General features: G+C 44.4%; 1 protein-coding gene across 1 annotated transcript in view; it reads left to right on the forward strand.

The window, feature by feature from the left end:
• Positions 1-23,629, forward strand: part of CNTN4 (contactin 4) — a 185,757-nt gene that overhangs the window by 108,760 nt on the left and 53,368 nt on the right. The window contains exons 6-10 of the mRNA XM_027700805.1: positions 4,632-4,835; positions 9,937-10,039; positions 10,878-11,062; positions 20,761-20,897; positions 22,705-22,834. Of these exons, the coding sequence (XP_027556606.1) occupies positions 4,632-4,835; positions 9,937-10,039; positions 10,878-11,062; positions 20,761-20,897; positions 22,705-22,834 (759 nt within the window). The remainder of the gene's footprint in view (positions 1-4,631; positions 4,836-9,936; positions 10,040-10,877; positions 11,063-20,760; positions 20,898-22,704; positions 22,835-23,629) is intronic.

Raw genomic sequence — 23,629 nt, forward strand, 5'->3', positions numbered from 1 at the left:
GGAGCTTTCCCTGATAATCCTCTTTTCCCCTTCCCGAAATAGGTTGTTGTGGTGCTTGGAGCCTCCTTTCCACCTCCCATGTTGTAGAAGTTTCTACAACAACAGTGGGTGTGGTTGAGGGCTTGTACAGCAAAATGTCATTCTGGTATTTGGATATATAAAACAAAATCAATTTAATTGGAAAAAATAGTATTTGGAGATATAAAACATTATAGTATTTGGATACAATAAAATATGTTTATTATGTAAATATATAAATATGTTTGGCACTTTCCAGACAGACAGGAACACACACAGAGCCAAGAAACTTGGCTAATTCATATAAAATCACAGTGCTAAATCCAGTTCCTCACCACCACCAGTTGCACTGCAGTAGTTGAGGGAATAACTTTCTCCCCAGGAAAAACTTCGTCTGTTGTTGTTTGTTACACACTGGGATGAGCCTCACCTTTCCTTTCAAAATGTCTCAAAATTATGTACTCTTGCAGCCATAATTTGGGTTGCTTGGGACAGTTTGAAGGGAGGATTTCGTGATTTCCTTAATTTTGTTTTGTTTTCTTGCCATGCATAGTGAAATCTAATTTTTGTGCATCACAGTTGACAGGAAATGCTGCAAACCTTGTGTTTCACACAGGAAAGCAGTTCCTACCTGTCCAACTTGAGAGTGACATAGTGGGTGATAACATAGGAATTATAGGAATCATTAAAGATTGGATTCATCTCTGTAACTGTCAGTAAAGCCTATAAAAAAATAATAGTGTGTTGTACCCACACTGGTCTTATTAAAAATGATAAATGATCCCCATTTTTTGGCTAATACTAATTCCAAAATTTCATTCTTCTCCTCAGCTTTATGGTCACCATAATCTTGATGTTTTAATAGCTTTTCCCATAATAGCCCCAGAGACCTTTTTAAGTGGCAGCCCTGACTTTATGGAAGAGACTTAAAAAAAAAAAAAATCCAGAAGAGTTTCTTGTACTTAAAGGCAAAGACAAAATACATGAATTTCCCAAGGCAGGCGACCAGAGAACATTGTTTTGGCAAAACCTTAAGGTCTAATTATAATAATTACTCGTAGCAGAATTTCTGTGCAGCTTCAGTAACTTTTTTCGCTGCTTGGTGTAATTTAGAAGAAGTTTGAAAGCTGAAGTGTCTTTAGTTTTGTTTCTTTTCCTGAGCAGAATATTCTGGGGGCAGCACAGGGAGACTTTAATTGAGTTTATCACTGAGTGCTTTACAAAAGTGATGAGATCTGAAGGTGATCAGGAAAAACAGACCCAAGGGGGCTGTGGGTTTTGCCAGAAATCTCTGCATCTCTCATTTTCCAGGTTTCTCTGCTGGTGGCCTGGAAATTGGCTCAGAACTTTTCTTTTTTGGAGGGAGAAAAAGAGTTTGTCTGCATTCTGATAATAAACTTGAGAGGCAGATCTTAAACATCCGAAATCTGTGTTCCAGTGCCTTGAGTAATTTATTTCTTTTTTAATTGCTGGCTCAAAGTCAAATCAAGCTGCTTCTACCACGCCTGTCACCTCCACTGCTCTTTTTCCCAAATTTTCCATAGGCTCCTTTGGAAGACGTGAGTAATATTAACTAATTTAGGACAGTCTTCCCCATCTCTGGTGCTTTAGTAGAGCAAATATTCATCACTCTGTGACCTTGTGTACAGAAACCTGCATTCCTTGGGCAAAAAGAAATCCACTTTTCCTTCTTCCAGCATCTGCCTGCTGTGGTAGAGTGTGTATTCCAAGGAGCCAAGGCTGTGTAGCCCATCAGCAAGGATTTGTGTGGATGAAAAAGGCTCTTTGTGTGGTCTGTGGAGCAAGGAAGGTTTTGGGGTTGAGTGTCTTCCATCTGGTGTTATTAGGGCATCTGTACCAGGTGTAGAAGTAACTTCTCCATCCTCTTGTCCTGATAATCATTACAGAAGTGAAGATTTGCCATCCAAAAATCTTCATCTCATCCTGATCTCTCATGGAATTCCAGGCAATGAGGAAAAGTGAGGTATCCCAGCACAGCCTGGGTCTTTGGGCAGTGGGTGGTCAAGGTGCTGCTCTGCACTGGCCTGGGATTGCAGCTTCTGGAATTTCCCCTTTTTCTTTAAAACCAGCAAATACAGGTCCGAAATCTTCCTGTTATATTCCGGGTTTGAGAGACCTACTTGAATATGCTTCAAAGGGGAAATGGAAAGCATGGTAAAAGAGGCAAAAATTACACGACAAGGGCCCCAAATTAGAAAGGAGAAGTTTGTGATAAATTCCTGAAGGAATTAGAGTCTAATGTGTAATTAGAAAACCACAAAGTGCCCGTTGCTGCTGGTTCTTTGTGCTCAAAGACTCCGTGGTGGTAACTTTGGGAAACGTTTCCATCACGCGCCACCTCGGGCTGTATTTTAAGTGTCTGTTTACACAGTTGTTACAAATTGCCTGTGGGATGTGAGCTGTCTATCACTTCCAGAGCAATTAGGAAGTGAAACCTTATCAAAAGAAATCCGTCAAGTTTGAAAAGCCATAAATATTGCACTGGGATCTCTAAGGAAATCAAAGGCAGTTTGATACAGTATTTATTTACATGTTGCTGCACAAGCAGATGCACTTAGAGGTGCTCTAGTCTGTGCTATTCCCTGTGCTCTATATTCCATTAGTCCCATGTTATTTGAGAGAGAGAGAGAGAATTACCCAGTTGTTTTAAGTATTATATAGCAGAAGACTGCTCCTAAAGTCTAACTCTGTGTATTTTGGGCAGTTATATTTTTGTGATTTGTTGTGATCAAAGGAAGGCAGAGCTGCAACTTCAGGTTTTAACTATGTTCCTCAGTGTTATGCAGCCAAATTAATAGTTTGAAGATGGCTTTTGGGGAGATTTTGATGTTTTGCACCCTAGAAATAGGTCTGTTTTAGTTCCCCCTGTGTTGGGTTGCTCTGTTTGGAGGGATCCCAGATCATCACCATTGCACAGCTTTCCATTTGCCTTCTGCTTTGCCTGTGACCTGCTTACCAGGGGTTTCCAAGCTGGCACTCAGCTCAAGTGACACAATTATTCAAGACTTTTAACTAAGGCAGAGGCAAGGAAAAGCTCCTCCAACCATTACAGGGTTGCAAAGGCTGTCTTGGAAATGACGGCAGAAGGGCTCTCGATGGCTCTCACCAGCAAAGAGGCAAGAACTCTTCAAGCCAAGGGGATCATTAGCCCAGAAGAGCAGACCTATAGAATAGCAATGAAATATTTAACCTGGAAATTAGAGGGTTCTTAGCAATTAAAGTAATATCAATTCATACAGGGAAGCAGAAGCCAAAACTCTTGCTGGTTTAGGGTGTAATTATGAATGGGACTATGTGACCTCCTGGGGAGGATGGGAGACGGGTTGATCAAGAAAGACCCTCCCATCCTGTGTTTTCCTGTGGTCAGTTCACCATTCCACACTCAATGCAAAATGTTGTCATATTGAAGAGCTCAGGGGGGCTTTGGTGCAAACCTGCTGTGTGCAGAGTCACTCAAATTCCAACACCTCTGTGCATCCCAGGGCAGTGATGTTTGTTTGCCTGTTGCTGGCTGCTTCTGGAGGAGCAAGATAATTGTTCATCAAGAGTAAATTTAAAAAAAAAGAAAAACAAAAAAACCCCAACCAAACTTAACTGCTTGCAGCAAATAATAAGCTGGCTGAGAAGTGGTACCTTATTTGCTCTGAGTATCCTCTTGACATCAGCATGAGGCTCCTTATAATGAGATGCACATGTGTAAATATGATGATTAGATATTCCCTCATAAACATAATTATCATATCTTCCAAAAAGTCTGAGCAGGCATTTCAGAATCCTGTCGTTAGAAATAAATAAATAAAAGCCAACAATCTGCATTCAGCCACTTCTCCCTGTAAACAGTGGAACACGAGGGCAGAATATATTTCCCGAAGTACTTAATGGGAGTTGGGGTCAATTACAGTTACGACTCATTAGAGTATTAAAATAAAAGTATGATTTTTAGTATAATTAGTGTGCCCTTAGAAAACTGCAGCGATCTTGTAGCCACTTTAGTTCCCCAAGCTTTGTCAGTGTGACTTAGGCAGATGTAACAGGGTTATGTTGCATTAACCTCACCCACAAACTCTGCAGCCGCCGCGACATCTCTCGCACTTCTTGTTTTATTGCCCAAATAAACTTCCAAAGATGCCTTATAAAACACAGAGCACTGTCTAATTAAGTCACATAGAAGAGTACAGCTGCTTAATTTAGTGTTCGGTTTTTTGCTGATTCGGGAATTCCCAAGGAATAAAACGTACAGTGGGTGATGACAGGGCTCGGCAGATCCTCCCCCCAGCTGTCTTCGAAGGGAGAAAAAATCAACGAGGAGGAATGAAAAGTCATGAGTCAGATTGAAATGTTCATGACAAAAAGGTGAGATTCTTGTAAAATACATCATATTCTGTCACGAGTCAGGTTGAAATGTTCACGACAGAAAGGTGACATTCTTGTAAAGTGCATCCTATTGTGGGAGAACTTGGAGGAGTGACAAGAACATGAGATCTGTGTGCAGGCTCAGGGGTGTCACAGCTGGAAATCCGTATTTGTAGCCGTGAAGATCGTTTCATGGGGTGTGATATCTCCAATTTTCCCAACCAACCTTGTGCTTCCAGAGCTCACCTACGCTTGGATCTTCAACGAGTACCCGACGTTCGTGCACCAGGACAGCCGGCGCTTCGTGTCGCAGGAGACGGGCAACCTCTACATCGCCAAGGTGGAGGCCTCGGACGTGGGCAACTACACCTGTGTGGTGACCAACACCGTGACCAACAGCAAGGTCCTGGGCCCCCCCACCCCCCTCATCCTCAGGAACGACGGTAGGACTGGGACAGAGAATCCCTGGCTGGGCTTGGAGGTGTTGTCCTGCTTTTTTTTTTGACTGGCTGTCGCCCAGAAATTAGAAGTGGCCTGAAATATTTATATCGGGGTAAAGGGAGAGGTTTTTCCCCTTCACGGCGAGGCTGGAGAGCTCTGCTCTCACTGGGGTTCAAAGTCATGGCCAGCTGTGGGATTTAAGGATGCTGTGGCCAAGGTTGCTCTTCCCGCTGCTGGGAACAACTCTCAGTGTCAGGCAATAATTATAAAAGAAAATACGTGGTGAGAGTTGGCAAAAGACAGGAAACAAAATGGATTTTAGAGTCTGGATATACCAGTTGTGCTCATTTTGTGCAGCCTGAAAGTGAACAAAAGCACTTTGTTGTTTCGGTAACTGTGAGCTCAGGCTGTATTTCCCAGCAGAATTCGGGCTATTTTTAGTAGTCTGTGGAATAATACAAAAAAACAAGAAGAAAGCAAAAGAAGATTTCTAAATTTATACAGACAATTGATTTGTATCGTAGTCATTTTTGTGAGGATAAGAAAAATAAATTTACATGTTAATTTACAATTAAAATTAATTAAAATGTGTCAGGTTTAAAGGATAACAGATAGGACATTTGTTCCAGAAATAGAAATGCATTATTAGCAACTTCTTCTAGAAGAAGATCCATTGTCACATAATGGTATTTGACCAAAATTCCTTGCCTGTAAAACCAGGGCTCATTGCTGCAGCCTCCTGCCCATCACTGTTCCCATCATGTTGACACAATTCCTGTGGATGGGGAGTGGGGAAAGTCAAAAAGGAATAGTTAAGTTTCCTTCATACTAACAATTTAAGTGTTGAAGAAGAAGTATTTTTAAGTACTCCAGCAATAGGACATTTTTGCAAACCCTCCTTGGCTGGAAGTGCTGGAGAGGGACTTTTTCGAGGGTGTGTAGTGATAAAACAAGGAGTAATGGCTTTAAACTGACAAAGGACAGGATTAGATTAGGAAGAAATCCTTCCCTGGGAGGGGGGGGAGGCCCTGGCACAGTTTGTCCAGAGAAGCTGTGGCTGCCCCATCCCTGGGAGTGTCCAAGGCCAGGTTGGACGGGGCTTGGAGCAACCTGGGCTAGTGGGAGGTGTCCCTGCCCATGGCAGGTGGGTGGCACTGGATGAGGTTTAAGTCCCTCCCAACCCAAACCAGTCTGTGATTTGAGGCACAGCCCTCACTCCCACCACAGCTCACAGTGCAGGGTGGGATGTGTGGGGCCAAAATCTCACCTGCAGGAACCCCAAGGTTTCTTTTCACATTTCTTCAGTTTATGGCAGTAATTTTTCTAGCCTCAGTTGTGAGTCATTTAGGCTTTTTACATCCAATAGCTGCCGTCCTTGTCATGGTTATTTTACCTGAGCACAACCAGCCTGGCCAAGCAGCTTTTCCGTGTGGTTTTTAGAGCACTGCCTGCTTTACAGTGCCAGGCTGCTGAGCTGGAAGCTGCAAGAGGAAAAGGTGCAGCTGTAGGGGATGAAATCAGATCCTGTGGGCAGATTGCTTTCCCCACCTGCTCCTTTTGTGCTCCTCTTTTCCCTGTTTTCCGCTGGGAAGCTCCAGAGTCAGAGATCTCCTGATGGGTTTTGCTGCAGCTTTTTGTATCCAGAGGGATCCCTTCCCTGTCGCTGTGCTGTGGAATCAGAAGGTGCCTCTTATCCCATTAGTTATCCTCAGACAGCCTTTCCTCCTTGGAGAGATGAATATCGTAGCTGGTTATGGGATGGAGGTAGGAACAGCTGCCACGGTCACCAGGAGCTCGGGCTCTGCTCCTACAGACAGAGGTTATTGCTGGTGATAAATACAGGGTACAAAGTGCAGTGTGTGCTGGGAAAAGGATGGCATTCCTCTATCCCTCTTAATTCCCATCTCACAAATACTTGTTGTCACCCTCTGTTTAAATATTTTCACATAGCTCTACGTGTTTGTGGCAGTGAGAATGTTTGCACTGCAGGGTGGAAAAGTATTTAAATACAATATCATGTAAATGTAGCATTGCCAAAAACTGCACATTTATGGTTTGGGACCTGTCCTGGAATGTGCACCCATATTCCACATAGGAATGTCAAGCAGCTCTCCCTTTCACATCATGTAAGTGCTGGTGTATAAAAGGAAAATGCAAAAGATTTTATGTTTTTTTAGAGTTCCCAAGGAGTTAAATTTTGGTTTTGGCTTGGGTTCTGCATTGATGGGAGTTAGTCCTGACACGACCAGCTGGTACCTCCCATTGTGGAGAAAGGACTCCCTGAGCTATTTTTATGACACCAAAGAACAAGAATGATCCTAAAGCCTGAAATAAGGTTTCCACTAGGATTGGAGAATTACTGTAGCTCAGAAGCAAAGGAATTCAAATTTGGTGCCAGACAAACCTTCTGGCAGCTCACTGAGGGATGTGGACTGGAGGGAGAGGAGGAAAGGCAGCAAACCTACCTTCTCCATTTAATAAAAACCTGTCTCTGCACCTTTTTCCCCCCTGGAAGAGCAGTGGATACCCGGGGTGCAATCCCTCCTGCAGCACCTTTGGGAGCCTCTGCACCATCACACCCCAAAGCTGGGAGCATCCAGGTGTTGAGAGCCACTGCTCCTGCAGCACTTCACTGCTTCTCTTTAAAATGTGCTTCGGATTTTTGACATGAGAATTACAACAGTAACAGTAGGAAAGAACTGAAATAGTTCTGGAATAAAATTACCATCAGCAGCAGCTGGATGGGCCAATTAAACTCTAACATTTCACAGGTGTTGTCAGGAAATGCATATCATCTCCTCAGACAAATTAGCTTCCTTCTGAATTCCCAGGACTTTCATCCAAAAGCACGTTTTTAAGCCTTGAAATTGGAAGATACAAAAGCCTCTGAAATGCAAACACGTTGAGCATCTGATGTGCCGTGACACTGAGCCCCAAACCCCGGGTTATCTTAGTCCTTTATTTCCTCCTCCATCCCTGCCACCTGCACAGCTAAGTCAGATGTTAAACCACCTGGGAACAGCAGGAAAAATAAGGATTGTCTGCATGGAAATGGTCTTGGATTCAGGATGGAGATGTCTGAAGTGCACAGTGTTGCTCCTTTTGAGCAGGGACAGCCAGACTCACATCATACCCTATATATATATATATATATATAGGTAGGTTATCATTGTAGAGGGAGCCTTGTGATTTTTCCAGGTAAAAGTCCTGATTTTGAGGTGGTTGGAGTTTGCAGTGAGGTTGTCAGAGGCCAGAGGTGCAGGGCTGTGGGTAGCAGTGGCTGGAGCTGATGTCCTGCAGCCCCAGGCAGCTGTAGTTCCCATCCCAGAGTGGGGTTATGTCACCCTGGGATTAGAGCTCTCCAGTCCCAGCCCAAAGCAAAGAAATGCGAACATAAGAAGTGTGAGTGAAGAGAAGGGAAAAAAAAAAAGCTGTTTTTCCTCCCTCCCATTCCTGCCTCCTTCTCTGTCAGGTGAATATTCTGTGATTCTTCAGGGAAGCCTCCAGCTGAAAGCCAACATCTTCTGAGGTGGGACAGCTGCCTGAATCTGGTCAGGCTTTCATGGGAAGTTTCAAAAGCTCTCCCTCTCACCAGTCTGCAGTCTTCATTGCAGAAGGTGGAAATACTCTTCTGGGAAAAGATCTCAAGTTCTTCATCAGCTGCTGCTCCCAAACGTTCCCACCCAGCCTTGTCCTCAGAGACCTCTGGGCAGTGGCTGCTCTTGCCTTGGCTCAAGTTCCACCAGCAAATATTTATCACAGAGTCTGGAGAAAATTTAGGCAAGATTGCAAAGTTTTGGGAAGTCACAGTCAGGAGAACAGGGAGGATTTTCCATGATAACTGTGCCAGGCACTTCCAGCCCTTCAGGACCGCAGTGTCAACGTGCAGAGGGCTAAGGAACAGCATTCCCTGTAATTCCTGTTTGCATGGTATGGAAATGCTGGAATGTCGGCATAGACTCATGGATTTCCTTCTGTATGTGCTGGCCAGGACATGACTATGGGGGGAGTATTTGTATTTTTAATAAATGCATTTAGTTTTGATGAGTGAGGCTGTGCAGCAGCCGCTCCTTATAGGAATCCAGCAGCAACACTTATTTGCAATTAATGCATTGGAAGGAAGGTGATGTCACCTGCTGTTGCATCAGAACAGGTAATATTCAGGTCAGCAGGGAAAGGCAGGCTTGATGTAAGCCTCATACTGAGTATTTTCAGCTTTAAAACTGTGAAAAGTTAAAGAAAAAAGGGGGGTTTTGCATCATCTTTGCAAATCAGGGGGTCAGAGAGCAGCACAGCAATTACAGGCCACCACCAGCACCTGAATATCTCTTCAGACTCCTGTTATCCCATCTCTGTGTCCCTTGTGCTGTCTGGATCCTGTATTTGTGGGATTCATCTGGTCTGACCCAGCGCTGCTCCTCCCTTGGCCAAGGGCCAGGAAGCTCCACGCTGTTGAGATTTAAACTGCAATCATCAATTAGCTGATAATCACTATTGGGGAAATTATATGTGCTGGTTTTAAGGCAGCACAGTGACTAGAAATGTAGCCATTTATCATGAGTGTAATGGCCTTTTTATGTGCACAAATTTTTAAACACAATTTCATAAAGAGGCTGCCACGCTCCGTGATTTACTGGGGCAGTAAAAATAAAGAAATTGCCCGAAGAGTAGATGATCTCTGCACATCGAAATCCTTGGAGTTAATAGAAACCTCTATTAACTCCAGTGCTTTTAAAACTTTTCCTAATGGCTGTTTGTTCCACGTTTCATTTTCTGGAAGGTGCTGAACCTCCCTCGTTATTGCTTTCCTTATTTCACGAGTTACCTGCAAAAACCCTGAATATTCAAAAGTGAAAAGCAACAGAGCCATGAAGAGATTTTAATCTTTGGCAGATGGTGTGGAGAGCTGGTTCAGATTCTCCTCTGGCAGTAAATGGGAAAAGAGCCCCCACTCCACGGCTGTTAGGAACAGGCCATGTTTAAAATGAATGGATTAATTGGGCAAGTAATGATGTATAGAACAGCTCTGTGCTGGCACGGGAACACTTGTGAATTTACTGCAGAAAATTCAACCAAGCCTTAGCATCTCTTTTATGTTCACAGGGGTGATGGGAGAGTATGAGCCGAAAATAGAAGTGCAGTTCCCAGAAACGGTTCCATCTGCAAAAGGAACAACGGTGAAACTGGAGTGCTTTGCCTTGGGGAAGTAAGTTTGATCCATTATTTTTATTATTATTCCTCCAGCTTCTTACTCTCGTAGCCCTGTGTTGTGGAGTTTGCAGCAATTCCTAATGATTCACTTCCCTCAGCAGGAGTTACTTACTGCCAGTTTTCACATCCCACAGAGGGCTTTGGGAGCAGGAGCTCGGCTCACCAAAAATATAAATTCTCAAGGAAGAGAGATGGAACTTAATCTGGGAGGATGTGTTTGGGCATCTCCTCCTGTGTTGAGGTCTCATGTGACACTTCAAACACATTTTTGGTTTCATGAGTAAACACTGACAACACTTTCAAAATGTTTGGACTGTGAGGAAAATGATCATGGAATCATGGAATGGCTTGGAAGGGATTTTAAGGGTTGGATTGGAAGGGATTTTAAGGATCATCTCGTTCCACCCCCTGCCATGGGCAAGGACACCTTCCACTAGCCCAGGTTGCTCCAAGCCCCATCCAACCTGGCCTTGGACACTTCCAGGGATCCAGGGGCAGCCACAGTTTCTCTGGGCAACCTGTGCCAGGGCCTCCCCACCCTAAAATGGCTGTATTGTCACAGCAGAACTGTGTCAAAACCAGCATTTTAATAATATAAAATCTCCTGGTTTTAAGGCTCTGTGAGCAATTCTTTATTGGTAAATATATCTGTATTTATGTTATATATAACCTACCCATAATAAAACTGTCCCAGGTCCTGTGCCAGAGCCTTCACACTGGCCATGACTTCATCACCCTCAAACATGACACAGAGTTAAGTCGACAGGAGCTTCTCCTGACAAGCCCCGCGGCTTTTCCTGCAAGCTTTATTTTGCTTTATTTTCCTTATTTAGCCCAGTTCCTACAATCAGCTGGAGGAGAGCAGATGGGAAACAGATCCCCAGGAAGGCCAGGAGGCACAGGTCGAGCGGACTCCTGGAAATCCCAAATTTCCAGCAGGAAGACGCCGGACTCTACGAATGTGTGGCTGAAAACGTGAGAGGGAAGAACGTGGCACGAGGACAGCTGACATTTTATGGTGAGCAGGCTGCCTGCTTTCAGGGGGGTCATTGCATCCAGTAAATGTTTTGTGAGGGCATAATTCTGTGAGGGGATTTTTGAAAGGACTTCCTTTTCAAATGGCACATCTCAAGAAGGGTGTAATTTGAAATAAAACCTGTCTAAATGGTGCGTATTAATTGAGAGTCAGAGCAGTTGGAAGGAAAACATAAAACACTGGGAGGACATTGGCATGGTAACAGGCTGAAAACACTTGGAAAAGGCTCCTTTGCCTTCTCCTGGCTGGGAGGGGAAGGCAGGTATTCTGTGGGAGCATCCTCGTGGTTACAGCTTGGGATTTATTATGGACGTGTTACCCCAGCTTGTGTGAATAAATGTTAATTGCTTATAACCAATTAAGGACTCCTTTCAAGAGGGATCACTGACTGCACAGCCTGGAGAGTTGGGATTTAACCCTGTCGGAGCCACCAGAGCCTTCTCCACTCAAAGGCTTTTTACACCTGCTCTTCTCTCCCTGAAATCAGAATATTTGAGCCAAGTGTGTTAAAAATGTGAAATATCAGCTTCATAGGCCCCTGTGTTAAGTACAGGATGAATTGGTACCACTGATCCTGCTGCAGGTGTCTCTCCATCCCCAAATTCCTGCTGGAAACAGCCCCATCTTGCAAAGCAAATGAAAGGTGTGGATTTACCTGTGTGGAGGTGAGTGAGAGTCCCAGGGAGGGGGTTTAGAGGTCCCAGTGGGCTCTTGCTTTGGGACCAAGTTTCTGTTTGAGATGTTTTGGAGGGGAGAAGCTGCAGGTTCCACACACCCACACCCACAGATGTGCAGAGCCCTCCCTGCCACCAGAAATAACCTGGTTTTGTCTCTGCCCTGTCTGATCTTCGGGAGCACAATGGTGCTGTTCTTTACAGAACACATGGACAGAAATTCAGTGTTTTCTTCCCAAGTGCTCCTGAGGGTCCAGCTCCACTCAGCAGGGAAGACTGGGTTGAACTCCAGAGATGAGAAGAATTTTTTTTGATTTATAGTAATTTTGCCACACTAAAAAAAAGAGTTTGGGAACTAACCCTCCTGGCAAAGCTGAATTGAATTTGGTGGGTAATGTAAATTTTTTTTAAAAAAAGTTGTATATAGGGATGTTTTCAAATTGGAAGTAGTTCTAAAAGACATTTAATTTAGAAATCAGAACTTTGGGGGCTTCCATTTCAAATGAACATTTCTCCTTTTTAAAATTGAGTAAAATGTAAAACGAGAAAACATTGAAAAGGAGTGAAAGTGCAAGAACAAAACGAAATCTTTCATGTTGAGGAGAGAATCTGGAGCTGAATTGAACTGGGTTTAATTCTTTTAATTAAATGATTTAAAGATTCCTTTTCCTGTTCATCAAACGATGTGTGTTTCTCCTGATTTTTCCCATGTGGAGAGTAAATTAAAAGACTCATCACAATTTTGCTCAACCCACGGCCAAAGCTGCCTTGTAAAGCAGTAAAAGGAGCCTTTGGAATACTCCCACCATACATATATTAAGTTATAATCTCATTACTGTAATGAATTTCCCAGCCTGGATCCCGTTGCTGGAGGGCTGAGGATCCCACACAAAAGCTGCCACTGTGGCTCGTGCTGCTTTTCACACCCAAGATGCCATTTCAGCAAAGAGGCTCGGGATTTTTTGGGAAGAGGAGTGTCCTCCTCCCTCTGGGATGGTGAGATGTCCCTACATCTGTTCCATGGGAGCAGAGGAGTTCCCAATGGGGAGGTGGCAGCCGGTTGTCTCCGTTGGTTACTGGTTTTAAAGATAAATAATGGACAAAAATATCATCCTTGTTGTCTTGAGGATGATGATGTACCAGTTAAGTACTTCTCTTTCAAGCATAACTGGTGCTTGGCAACCTATTAGATTGAAAACAGATCTCCTAAAGCAAAAAAACCAACTTGCATTCTGTACTCTGGGCTCTGGAGTTCCACAGGGCAGCAAAATTTTCTGAGGGGAAAGTAACTTCCTGTGAACTTTTTATAGAAATAGTTGAAAAAGAGAACATTGTTCTCCCTTAATAAGCTTTTCTTTTTAAATCTGAGAAATGTAATTTGGTTATTGAAATGCAGCTGTGATGTTGGCAGAGCTTTCAGGTTGCTTTTGGAGGCTTGGGGTTGATGCCTGGAGTGGGGAAAGCTCTGGAGATGCTGCAAGAGAGCAGGTTTAGGTTGGATATTGGGAAGAAATCCTTTACAATGAGGCCCTGGCACAGGTTACCCAGAGAAGCTGTGGCTGCCCCTGGATCCCTGGAAGTGTCCAAGGCCAGGTTGGACAGGGCGTGGAACAACCTGGGCTAGTGGAAGGTGTCCCTGCCCATGGCAGGGGGTGGGACTGGATGGGCTTTGAGGACCCTTCCAGCCCAAACCATTCCATGATTCCATGCAACATGGGCAGTCCCAAATGCCACCCATGCTCAGTGACGTGCTGTGTCATGACCTGTGTCCCAAAGATCACAGTCTGGCTCTAACAGCACCTCAGACCCAGTTATCAACCTCTTTGCATTGTATAAAACAAGAAAAATAGAAGAAAAAGTAATTCAGATTTACCTGCTCACTGTAGATAACCCAGCACTGTCAGCTCTTCCCGTGCTCCTGGAAGTTGTCAGGGAAGGTTGACTTTTGCTGTATTTCATTCTTGTATCAATGTTTATTTTCTCCTCTGGTAGCATATCAGTGACACTGAAGTTGTTTGACATCCTCGTTGCAGCAGAAAAGGCTAATTAAACATGTGAGATCTGTTCTTCCTCCATTTTCTGTGCTTTGGGCCCCTGCAACAGGCTGTGTTTTATTGCTCTCCAGGAGCATTTGTTCCAAGTGCTGCATGTCCCACTTGATGGATGGACCTTCACGATGGCAACATGTTCCTGTTAATGCAATTACAGTCACTTATCCCTGTTTCCTTGACTGATGTGGCTCTGAACAACACATCACTTACTTCTTTGCTGTGCCTTGTTCTCTCTCCTATTCCTGACCAGATACCACGTGCCTCAAGCGAATTCCTGAGCAAGGCACGTGGTGTAATTCTTGGGGTGTCCTGTGAGAGGCCAGGAGTTGGACTTGACGATCCTCGTGGGTCCTTTTCTGTCTCAGGATACTCTGTGATTCTGAATTAACAAATCAAACTGCAAAATCTCTTCTCCATCTTTTAGCAGCCAGAAATGCACATCCTGCTGCCTTCCTGACTTTTCTTGTTCTATGCAGACCCTGTGCCAGGTAAATCCCCGTGGCTGAGGCAGGTGAGGTGCCCGGTGTGACCCGGTGTCACCACGGCCACGGCACGGGCTGAACCACTGCCTGTGCTCCCAGTGCCTGTTTTCCCACTCAGCTCTCCTCTCTCTCAGTGTGTTTTGATCCACAGCATTTGGGAAGCACTCCCATTGACCTGATTCTATTTTTAATCTGGCTGCTCATAAATTTTAGATTTGATAACCCTCCGCGAGGCTCCGATTTATCCCCCGAGCAGAAAGCAATGCCAGCAGTTGTTTGGTTCTTGGCAGAAGTGCAGTAAACAGATTACCTTAACCAGCTAATTTAAAAAGAAATTGCCTTCTCGTTCATAAAACCAGCGGCAAGGAGATGCTTATTTATTATTGACCTTGTTTCATTCATGTGAAATTTAGATGCTGTTTCAGTCTGATCTTCCAGCAGTTGCATCCTAGAGATTATTGTCCTAAGTGCAGGACAAAGAGGCAGTGGGCAGTCTGAGCTCCTAAGATGTTGGTTTGGCTGCTCATCCCTGTGTTCCAAGCCTTTCCTACAACTGATGAGAGCCTCACTGCTCCTCTGCCCCTTCTGGGGATCCATCTTTTCTCCCAGGTAACAAGTGATAGGACGAGAGCAAACAACTTCAGGGGACGTTTAGGTTGGATACTAGGAAAAATTTATTCACTGAAGAAGTGGTTAAGCATTGGAACAGGGTGCCCAGGGCCATGGGGGAGTCCCCATCCCTAGAGGGATTTAAGAGCTGTGTAGATGTGGCACTTGGGGACATGGGTTAGTGGTGGCCTGGCAGTGCTGAGTTCATGGTTGGACTCGATGATGTCAGAGAGCTTTTCCAACCTTTATGATTCTGCAGGTTTGCTGATGTGCCTTGGCCAGGTTCTCCCTGCTGAGCAGCACCCAAAGTCTCTGTGCCACCACAAGGACACTGCTCTCCTGGACTCTTTTAAAATATGAGCATATTTTTTTTATGCAAAGTGTGAACCCAGATGGTTGTGCCGGTGTTTAAACCCCTGGGCTCTGCTTCCCTGTGTGGACTCTGACGAGTCAATGCAACATCTTGATGTCCCCCTTCCCAGCAAAATGCACAGGCTGAATAATGGGAAGAAAAGGAAAAACAGCTGCTGGTCAAGGTGATCCAAATATAAACAGTGGGACTGGGACTGACAGCACTGGGAGGGGTGGGGACAGGCACTCCAGGACAGGCTGAGGAGCTGCACCACCACCAGGAGTGTTTGTCTGCCAGAATTTTGGCCAAATCCATGCAATTTGTCTCTGGTTTTCCAGTCAGATCAGCACTGGAAAATATCCAAGTGGTGCTTGGCTCAGATTCAGCCAGCACAGGTGTGGGTGCTGACTCAGCATTGTCTGTGTAGCTCCAGGGTGCTCCAGCATCTCTCTCCTCTCCTGAGCTCATCCACTCCTCGTTGGAGAGCCAAGGCAAGGAGGGAAAAAAATGCAGTCAGAGTGGTTTCCAAAAGTGCCAGTGCAGCAGCATCTGCATTAGGACAGACAGACTTATTTGTCACTAATTACAGTTCTTTGCAGCATTTTGTAAGATGTTCAGCACAAGCCATTTAATTGGCTGGACCGCTTTTCACATTAAATACTTCTCAAATCAAAGTCCCACCAGGAATTTATGCAGCTCCTTAATTTTGCAGTGAAAAAAGTCCCCTTTTCATCAGCGAACACGGTTTATTTGTGTGAGAGCTACTTTATGCCACTCTATAAAACAACCTCCAATGTAAATCATATTATGCTCTTCATTACGGTTAGAGGTCTAAAAAGGAAATTTGCATAAGTGAAAATCAGGCAGTTTTATGTCTCAGCTCAGTTTAGGTCCCAAATCACAAATAATTTACTGAAAATTCAAAGCCACTTTAAATAAAACGAGTTTCTGGACTGATAAAAATACAAGAAAATTCACTTAAATAGGGCAAGTGTATCTTATGATTAATTATCATTTACATCACTCCCTAGCAAACCCTGTTGCTACCTGTTACAGAGGTTCCTGTTAGTGCAGGAGGGAATAACTCTTCAGTGTTGAATTATTTGCTGCCCAAGGGAAGTCTTGCATCCAGAAAAAGTCTCTGCACAGAGAACAGGTGTGTTTCTCCTCCATTTTTCCTTTTCCAAGGCATTGATGGAAACCTGCTTACAGAGAAATCCAATTTTTTAGGAGATTTAGAAAAAGTGCTCAAATTATTGTCATTGTGGCTTGGAAAAATAGCTCAGGAGCAGGAGAAGCAAAAATATGAATAGGTATGAGAAATGAAGTGTGAAGGCTCATGGAGCATCCTACATCTTCCTTACACCCCTGAGTAGCTGCAGTGTGGAGTATCAGGGATGAAAAATAACTAAATCCCCGAGGACTGGTCTTAATGAACTGTCCACAGTCATTTGGGGCCTGGGATAACTGGGGAGAAAGTCATGTGATGGTGCAGAACAGCTCATGGAACAAGAAGTAAATAAGAGGTAAGGACAATTTAATTCTTTTTTATCAGCTAAGTTAACTCCTTCGGATTTCTTCTGGTATTTAATATTTTAGTCCCCAAGCAGAACTCCCAGACTGCTTCCCTATGGCCAGAGGCAGAAAGGAGACATCCTGCCCAAGTGGCAGGATCTGGAGATCTTTCCAAAGGCACAGACAACTGAACATCCTTAAGGTGCAACGTCCAAGCAGGTTGGTTTGGTGGAGGATTCACACAGCTGGAAGTTGTACAGGTTTCAAATAATCCTTAATTAGCAGTAGAGGTCAGGATGAGGGGAAGAGAGAGGAAGAGTGATAATTGGAGGTCTGTGATGGTTGGGAAGGATAACAAATCAAAGGCTTTAAGGGGTTTTTGTCCAGGAGCTGCAGTCCCCTTTGGAGCAGTGCATGGTCTGCACAAACCTCACACACTGGCTGCACTCTTTATTTTCAATTACTCCTCTGTTTTTCCCATCTGTTTTTCTTACTTCTCATGCTTGGCTCTCTGGGTCTTTAGACTTTTCTGATCCCGGGCTCAGCCTCAATCTCCTTAGAATAGATATAGTAATGGACAAGTCGTTCAGCCTTTCATGTGCCATTAATGATGAATTACACAGCCTGCACCAGGTCATCAGCTGCTCGAAATTGGCTTAGGAACACTGAGATCAATATACGCCGACCGAGAATTGGATTCTGTGTATGTATTAGCACCTCATTTGCTTGAGTCTTTTGGGTTGTTTTGAACTCACAGATGATTGCAGAGTCCTACAGGTTTATTTCTGGGGTTTTTTTCTCCCGTTGCTCCCATAGTTCTGTGGGTTTGTTACTCATTTCTGATGTGATGCATCATCGGTGGCCACCTTGTTTCATTTTCAAATGTCTTTTAGGAACATGATTTCTGGTCCAGGTTTCCAGTGCCTACTTCTGCCTTTCAGTTTATTACAATGAAGGACAGAGTCCTTGTGGATTTTTTTGTCTTAGAGAAGTAAGATTATATTTGGGCATTTTTTCATAATCACCTGGTTTAAAATGCCCCACTTTGCACTGGTGAAGACTGGAAGGTGATCAAAGGTAAATTATTTTTTTTTCTAACTGTTGCCATCATTTTTCTTCTGTCCCCCTGAGTACTAATTCCAGACAGCTCTCATCTCCTAGGAGGGGGACATTTTCCTTCAAAGCTGTCCTTACATAAGAGTCGTGCTTCTCTTTAAGCTTTTTCTTTCACTTTATAGATTTAGCATATGAATTTTTCTTGCTACTCAGATGAATTCTTAATCAGCTTCCAGATTTTTCCTCCAGGATGTTTCCAAGGCCAGTAATACCTTAAATACTCCGAATAGGGCCAAAATATTTCCAGACCCTAAAGAATTCATCTTTGGTCGGCGCCACTGAAATGATCCAAAGGATTTTTTTCTAGACCGCTTCTACCAGTCACAAATTAAACCTTGTCATTACCTCAAATAATGTTGCTGTACCAGAAGATGTTGTAGTAGTGTGGAGCTGCTTTCCTCCCCTTATTTGAATTATTTTAATTATCATGCTTGAAATCTTGTGCCGCATTTCCATGTCTTGGTGCGGTCCCCAATGGGCAGCTGTCAAATTCCATTATATTGTGGCGACTCTCATTTGGTGGCTCAAACATATTTGCTGCTTGAACCAACCCTTGAGTATTCCCCAAGATTAAGTCAGGAGCGTGGCTGCTCCTCTCTGCAAGGAACTGTTGAAAGGAGAGGTTGACCTAATTAGAAAAGTCTCCCAAAGAGCAGCAACAACGAGGCTCCCGCGAAACAAAGGACTCCGATGCTTCTCACTGAGTTAATTTGTGACCTGTTCTGCTCCTTCTTTAGTTGTCTGCATCAAAAATGGCTTTGGGATTGAAAATCTATTCCGTTAAAGTAACTGGAGGGGGTGAAGGATGGCGTGGGATGTGAGGTTGTGGCTCGTGGGGTGAAGTGAATTTTTGGGGTGGCAGCTTCCAGCACTGCACGTTTCAGTCTCAGCACTGCCAGGGCAGGAGTTTGGATCAGAAACCTGCAAAGTGCCCCCAAAAATGCCTTTTGCTGCCTTGGGTGACAATTTCACTTATTTGGGGAGTCTGCCTGAAATGAGGGTAAATCCTGAATTTTCTTTCCTCCTCACACAGGACTTACCTTTCTTTTTACACTTATGTTATAGAACACACCTTACCTTCCATGAATTTCCCTGATTTACAGGTGAATTCCAGCTGTTTTGTCTTGACTTCTTGTGTTTTCATGTGGGTAATCCATAAAACAGCGCTGCCCAAAAAAAAAAAAAAGAGGCAAATGGATCTGTGTAGGTTTTATAAAGCTCCTCTTACAGTATCATAAGATTCTCTTCAAAATTATGAGTTAGATGCTGTTAGAATAGTAAATATGTAAATTCAGGAGTAATTTGCAGATGTCCTTGAGCCACTGAACCCGTTGCAGTCGCTCAGCGTGCCTCGGCTCGATGGAATTGTTCAAGTTCTTTATCCACACGACAGAATTGCCTTTCATCTTCCCACATTTAAAGGCTTCCCCTTTCATGTCTCTTTAGATACAGACAATAAACAAGCTTAAAATATTACAGGGGCAGGAGGGGCAGCCAGAGAAATAAACAGTGCTCGCCTCTCCTTTTAAGTACCTCTTTTGCTTGTGCCTTGCCCGTGCCTTGGAGTTCAGATGCTGTGCAAAACCCTCCAGCTTTTTCTGGGCTTCGTAGGCTCCGTGAGAAGGTGAAAGGTGTTGGATTAAACACATCTGTTCCAGCCTCAGCACTGTTCTCAAAGACACTCAGCTCTCGGAATGTGAATTTCCATCATTACATCATCACAGACAAACCAGTGTTTGGGGTATAATCACACCAAATTACCACTTGGATGTGATATTTTTTCATTTATCCTTGCAGACCCATCTCTGGCCCCGGTCCCTATCCAGAGTTGTTACCTTTCTTTGAGTAATCTTAATTTTTCCTTTTATCTGATTACATGGGGAAAAGTATTAATCAGGTTCTTGGGGACCTCTGCTGGTAATACCTTCCTGCTAAGTCAGGTTTTCTGGTGTCAAAGCAGGACAAGTGGCCATTAAAGAAATCTGAACTCAGTCTGTCTTTTAATGGGACTTTGTGAAAACTGCTGTAGGTCTGTCTAGACAAATGGGGCTTATGAAGGTAACATGAGAAACTCTGAGGGTTTTTTATGGTCTCTAAAAACATGTGGCAATTTTAGTGGACTTTGATTTACATGAGGAGTCTGGCTAAACTTAGACTCTATTAAAAAAAAAGCCAACAATAACAGTGATAAAAATATGTAAAACTCGATTAAAAATATAATCTCAGCAGTGTCTGAAAACTGCAAGTGGCAGCTTTCACCACATTTTACCAAAATGTGCCTCCAATACCTGCTTTTGGACTCTCTAGGTTTTTTTAATGTCATTAATTCAGCTATTGGGTCCAAAGATTTCTCATACACGTGGAAGATGTTCCATGTGGATATGGCCCTAATCTGAGACAAGACTCAGAGCTTGGACCTGACGTAGTGCTTGTAACCACATAGGCCTGAGTTACTGGAATAACCTTAATTTCACTGCAGAGATAGTTCTAAATTACAAGTTTTGAAGCTGGATGCTAAATTTTAGAGCTTTGAAGCCCAATTCATACAGTTCCTGAAGAGGAAAATGTTTTTATTTGAAGGACCAGGGGTGCACAAGTGTCATTTATTCCACTGGGGCAGCAGATGAGCTGTTGGCTTTGGTTTTGTATAATGATCAGGATTTTCTTTTTTCATTAAGAGTTTTTACTAAAAATAAAATAAAAACGGGTTCTGATCTTGAAAGTAGAATTGGACTCGGGGAAGAAAAACACTCTGCAGCAATTATTAATCACATTATTAAATCCGACATTTAAACGTGCAGGTGAAGAAAGAAACGGCCATTTGCACCCACAGGGCACAGTGTTGGTTCCAAACACAAGGTTTTATGCTTCTGCTTTGCAGCTCAGCCCAGCTGGATCCAGGAGATCAGTGATGTCCACGCGGCCATAGAGGAACGTGTGTCCTGGGAATGCCGGGCCGGAGGGAGACCCAAGCCCTCGTACCGCTGGCTGAAGGATGGGGAGCCTCTGCTGGCCCAGGTGGGCACCACCAGAGCCCTGCCCTGGGCTCACAGGGTCACAGCTCGGCAGGTTCTTTGGTGCTCTGCCAGCTCTTTGATCTCTGGGGTGTTTATTCGTTTTGGGATGGAGAGGATGGGGGTGCTTTACAATCACAGAGTGGGTTGGGTTGGAAGGGACCCTCAAGATCATCCAGTGCCACCCCTGCCATGGGCAGGGACACCTTCCACTAGCCCAGGTTGCTCCAAGCCCCGTCCAACCTGGCCTTGGACACTTCCAGGGGTGGGGCAGCCACAGCTTCTCTGGGCACCCTGTGCCAGGGCCTCACCATCCTCCCAGTAAATCCCCACCCTGGTGAGCTGCTGTCAGTGCTGAGTGGGACACACAGCAGCAGAGCTCCTCCCCAGAATGAAGAATCCAAGGTACAAACCTAAGGGTGGAGAAACCCCTGTGAAGAAGGAGGAATGGCTGAATGGCACTGTGGGCCCTCTTACCAGAAAATGGTCACCCTGGATTGGTGTTTTTAATTTATGATGTTCAGGTGAACTTCACGTGATGATGAAACTTTGGTGTTGCTGCTGGTTTCCAGTGGTGTTCCCACTCCTCCTGCTGAGCTGTGTCCCTGGGTAGGAGCTGTGGAGATACACCCCCTGCCCAGCCTCACTCCGTGATCCCCCACTGTAACCACAAACTAAACCAAGTCACCACAGCTTTGGTTTCACAGCAGTTCACACTTTTTCCCCTTCACTTACCATGAAAGAACATGGCAGCCCAGATTTGATCAAACCCCAACACACATTGCACAAACATTAAATTTCTGCCCTGTGGCCACACAGAAAACCAATAGCTCTTTATTTTAATTTTTTTTTTTTTTAAATGTCAGAACTCCCAGGGAGGGAGGGAACACTTTGCTGTACTTATCAGAATTGATAACATGAGCTCCATATCCTTAGGCTGACAAATGGTAGCCTGGTCTTTTTTGCCACACACTTAATTTTACTTGCTTCATGCTGGTCACTGGCAGATGCTCTTGTACTTTAATCATGTTAGTGGCTGATATGAACTAAAGGATCATTACATTATTAACATCTCCATTGTTTTCAGTAAATTTCAGAGGATTTTAAGTATTTCTCTCTGTGCTGGCTAAGATGGCAACCAGTCTTACCAGCCTTCCTTGCTATATATGCTCAAAATGGCCTAAGGCTGTGCCAGGGGAGGGTCAGGTTGGACATCAGGAGGAATTTCTTGCTGGAAAGGGTGGTCAGGCACTGGAAGGGGCTGCCCAGGGAGGTTTGGAGTCCCCACCCCTGGAGGTGTCCAAGGAAGGCCTGGCCGTGGCACTCAGTGCTCTGGGCTGGGGGACAAGGTGGTGTTTGGTCAAAGGTTGGGCTCAGTGATCTTGGAGGTCTTTTTTCCAACCTCAATGATTCTGTGCTTCTGTGAAAATACCATTGTTTTAAATGTTTTTGAGCACTGGGTCTGGCTCTGATAGGCCACTGTGGAACAAAATGCATTTTTTGCTTCAAGCTTATCTACTTGAAAGGGATATTAATCTAAATGGTTTGGGTATTAAATCAATGAGAGGTCAAGGGAAAGTCCTCCAATTTAAATTGCATTTACCAACTACTATATTGGTTTTACCATTTAGTCTCTAACCTGACATAAATTTGGCTGGCAGACAAATAGATTGGAACATGCAAATTCTCCCTGTTACTGCTACATATTTTTGCCCACCTTGGTATAAAATCTAGCACAGCAACCTCTGGCTTTATGTTCCAAGTAAGGATCTCCTTGTTTACTCTTCAGTTTGCTGTCCTGTTCCCCACAGGGCAGAGTTCAGCTGGAGCAGGGCTCCCTCACCATCACCAACGTCAGCCTGTCGGATGCTGGGATGTATCAGTGTGTGGCAGAGAACAGACATGGCACCATTTTCACCAGTGCAGAGCTCAGTGTCATAGGTAAGTTTGCTTCCCTGAGCCCTGCAAACCTCCCAAAACCAGAAAGATCTTCGCCCAGGCAGGTTTTGCCAAGTTTCAGCATCTGAAGCAGAAGTGCTGCTGGGGATCTTTGGCAAGTTGTTGTGTTTGAGGAGGGCATGAAGTGAAAACTTGGGACAGTGGGTAGATAGAGAACAGGTTTTTTTACATCATCCCATGCTCTCATATTCCTCCAGGTGTCAGAGCATGGGGAGCTGGCAAGTGCATTCAGCCTCTTGCTGGTTAGAAATGTTTATGGAGAAACCAAAGTGTTCAGAGTGGGCTGCAGAGGTGACTCTGCTTGAGTAGATGTTCACAAACCTCCTGTCTGAATAGACCTTTCACCATTCCAATGGCAGCCAAAATGCTCTCCTCCCAAACCTTCTCCAAGGAAAGAGCTTCTGCCCCACCTGTTTTGTGCACCCCTGCTCTGTTCCTCCCACTTAACATCAGGAGAAGCTCGCGTGAGTCCAAGTAGTGAAATTCCTGCTGGGAGGGAGTAGAGATTCCAGAGCCAGGATCTTCTCAGGGGTGCCCAGTGCCAAGAGAAGACCCAATGCCACAATCTGAAACACAGGAAACGCCACTTAAACACAGGAAAACCTTCAGTATGAGATTGGTTAAACACTAGAAGAGGTTGTCCAGAGACATTGTGGCATCTCTGTCCTTGGACATACTCAACATCCAACTGGTCATGGCCCTGGGCAACCTGCTGTAGCTGCTGCTGGTGGAGCAGGGGTGGGATGGGACCATCCCAGAGCTCCCTGCCAGCCCTGG

The sequence above is a fragment of the Neopelma chrysocephalum genome, unplaced genomic scaffold (genome assembly GCF_003984885.1).
Source record: "Neopelma chrysocephalum unplaced genomic scaffold, ASM398488v2 Primary Assembly neopelma1_147, whole genome shotgun sequence".
Taxonomy (NCBI): Eukaryota; Metazoa; Chordata; class Aves; order Passeriformes; family Pipridae; genus Neopelma; species Neopelma chrysocephalum.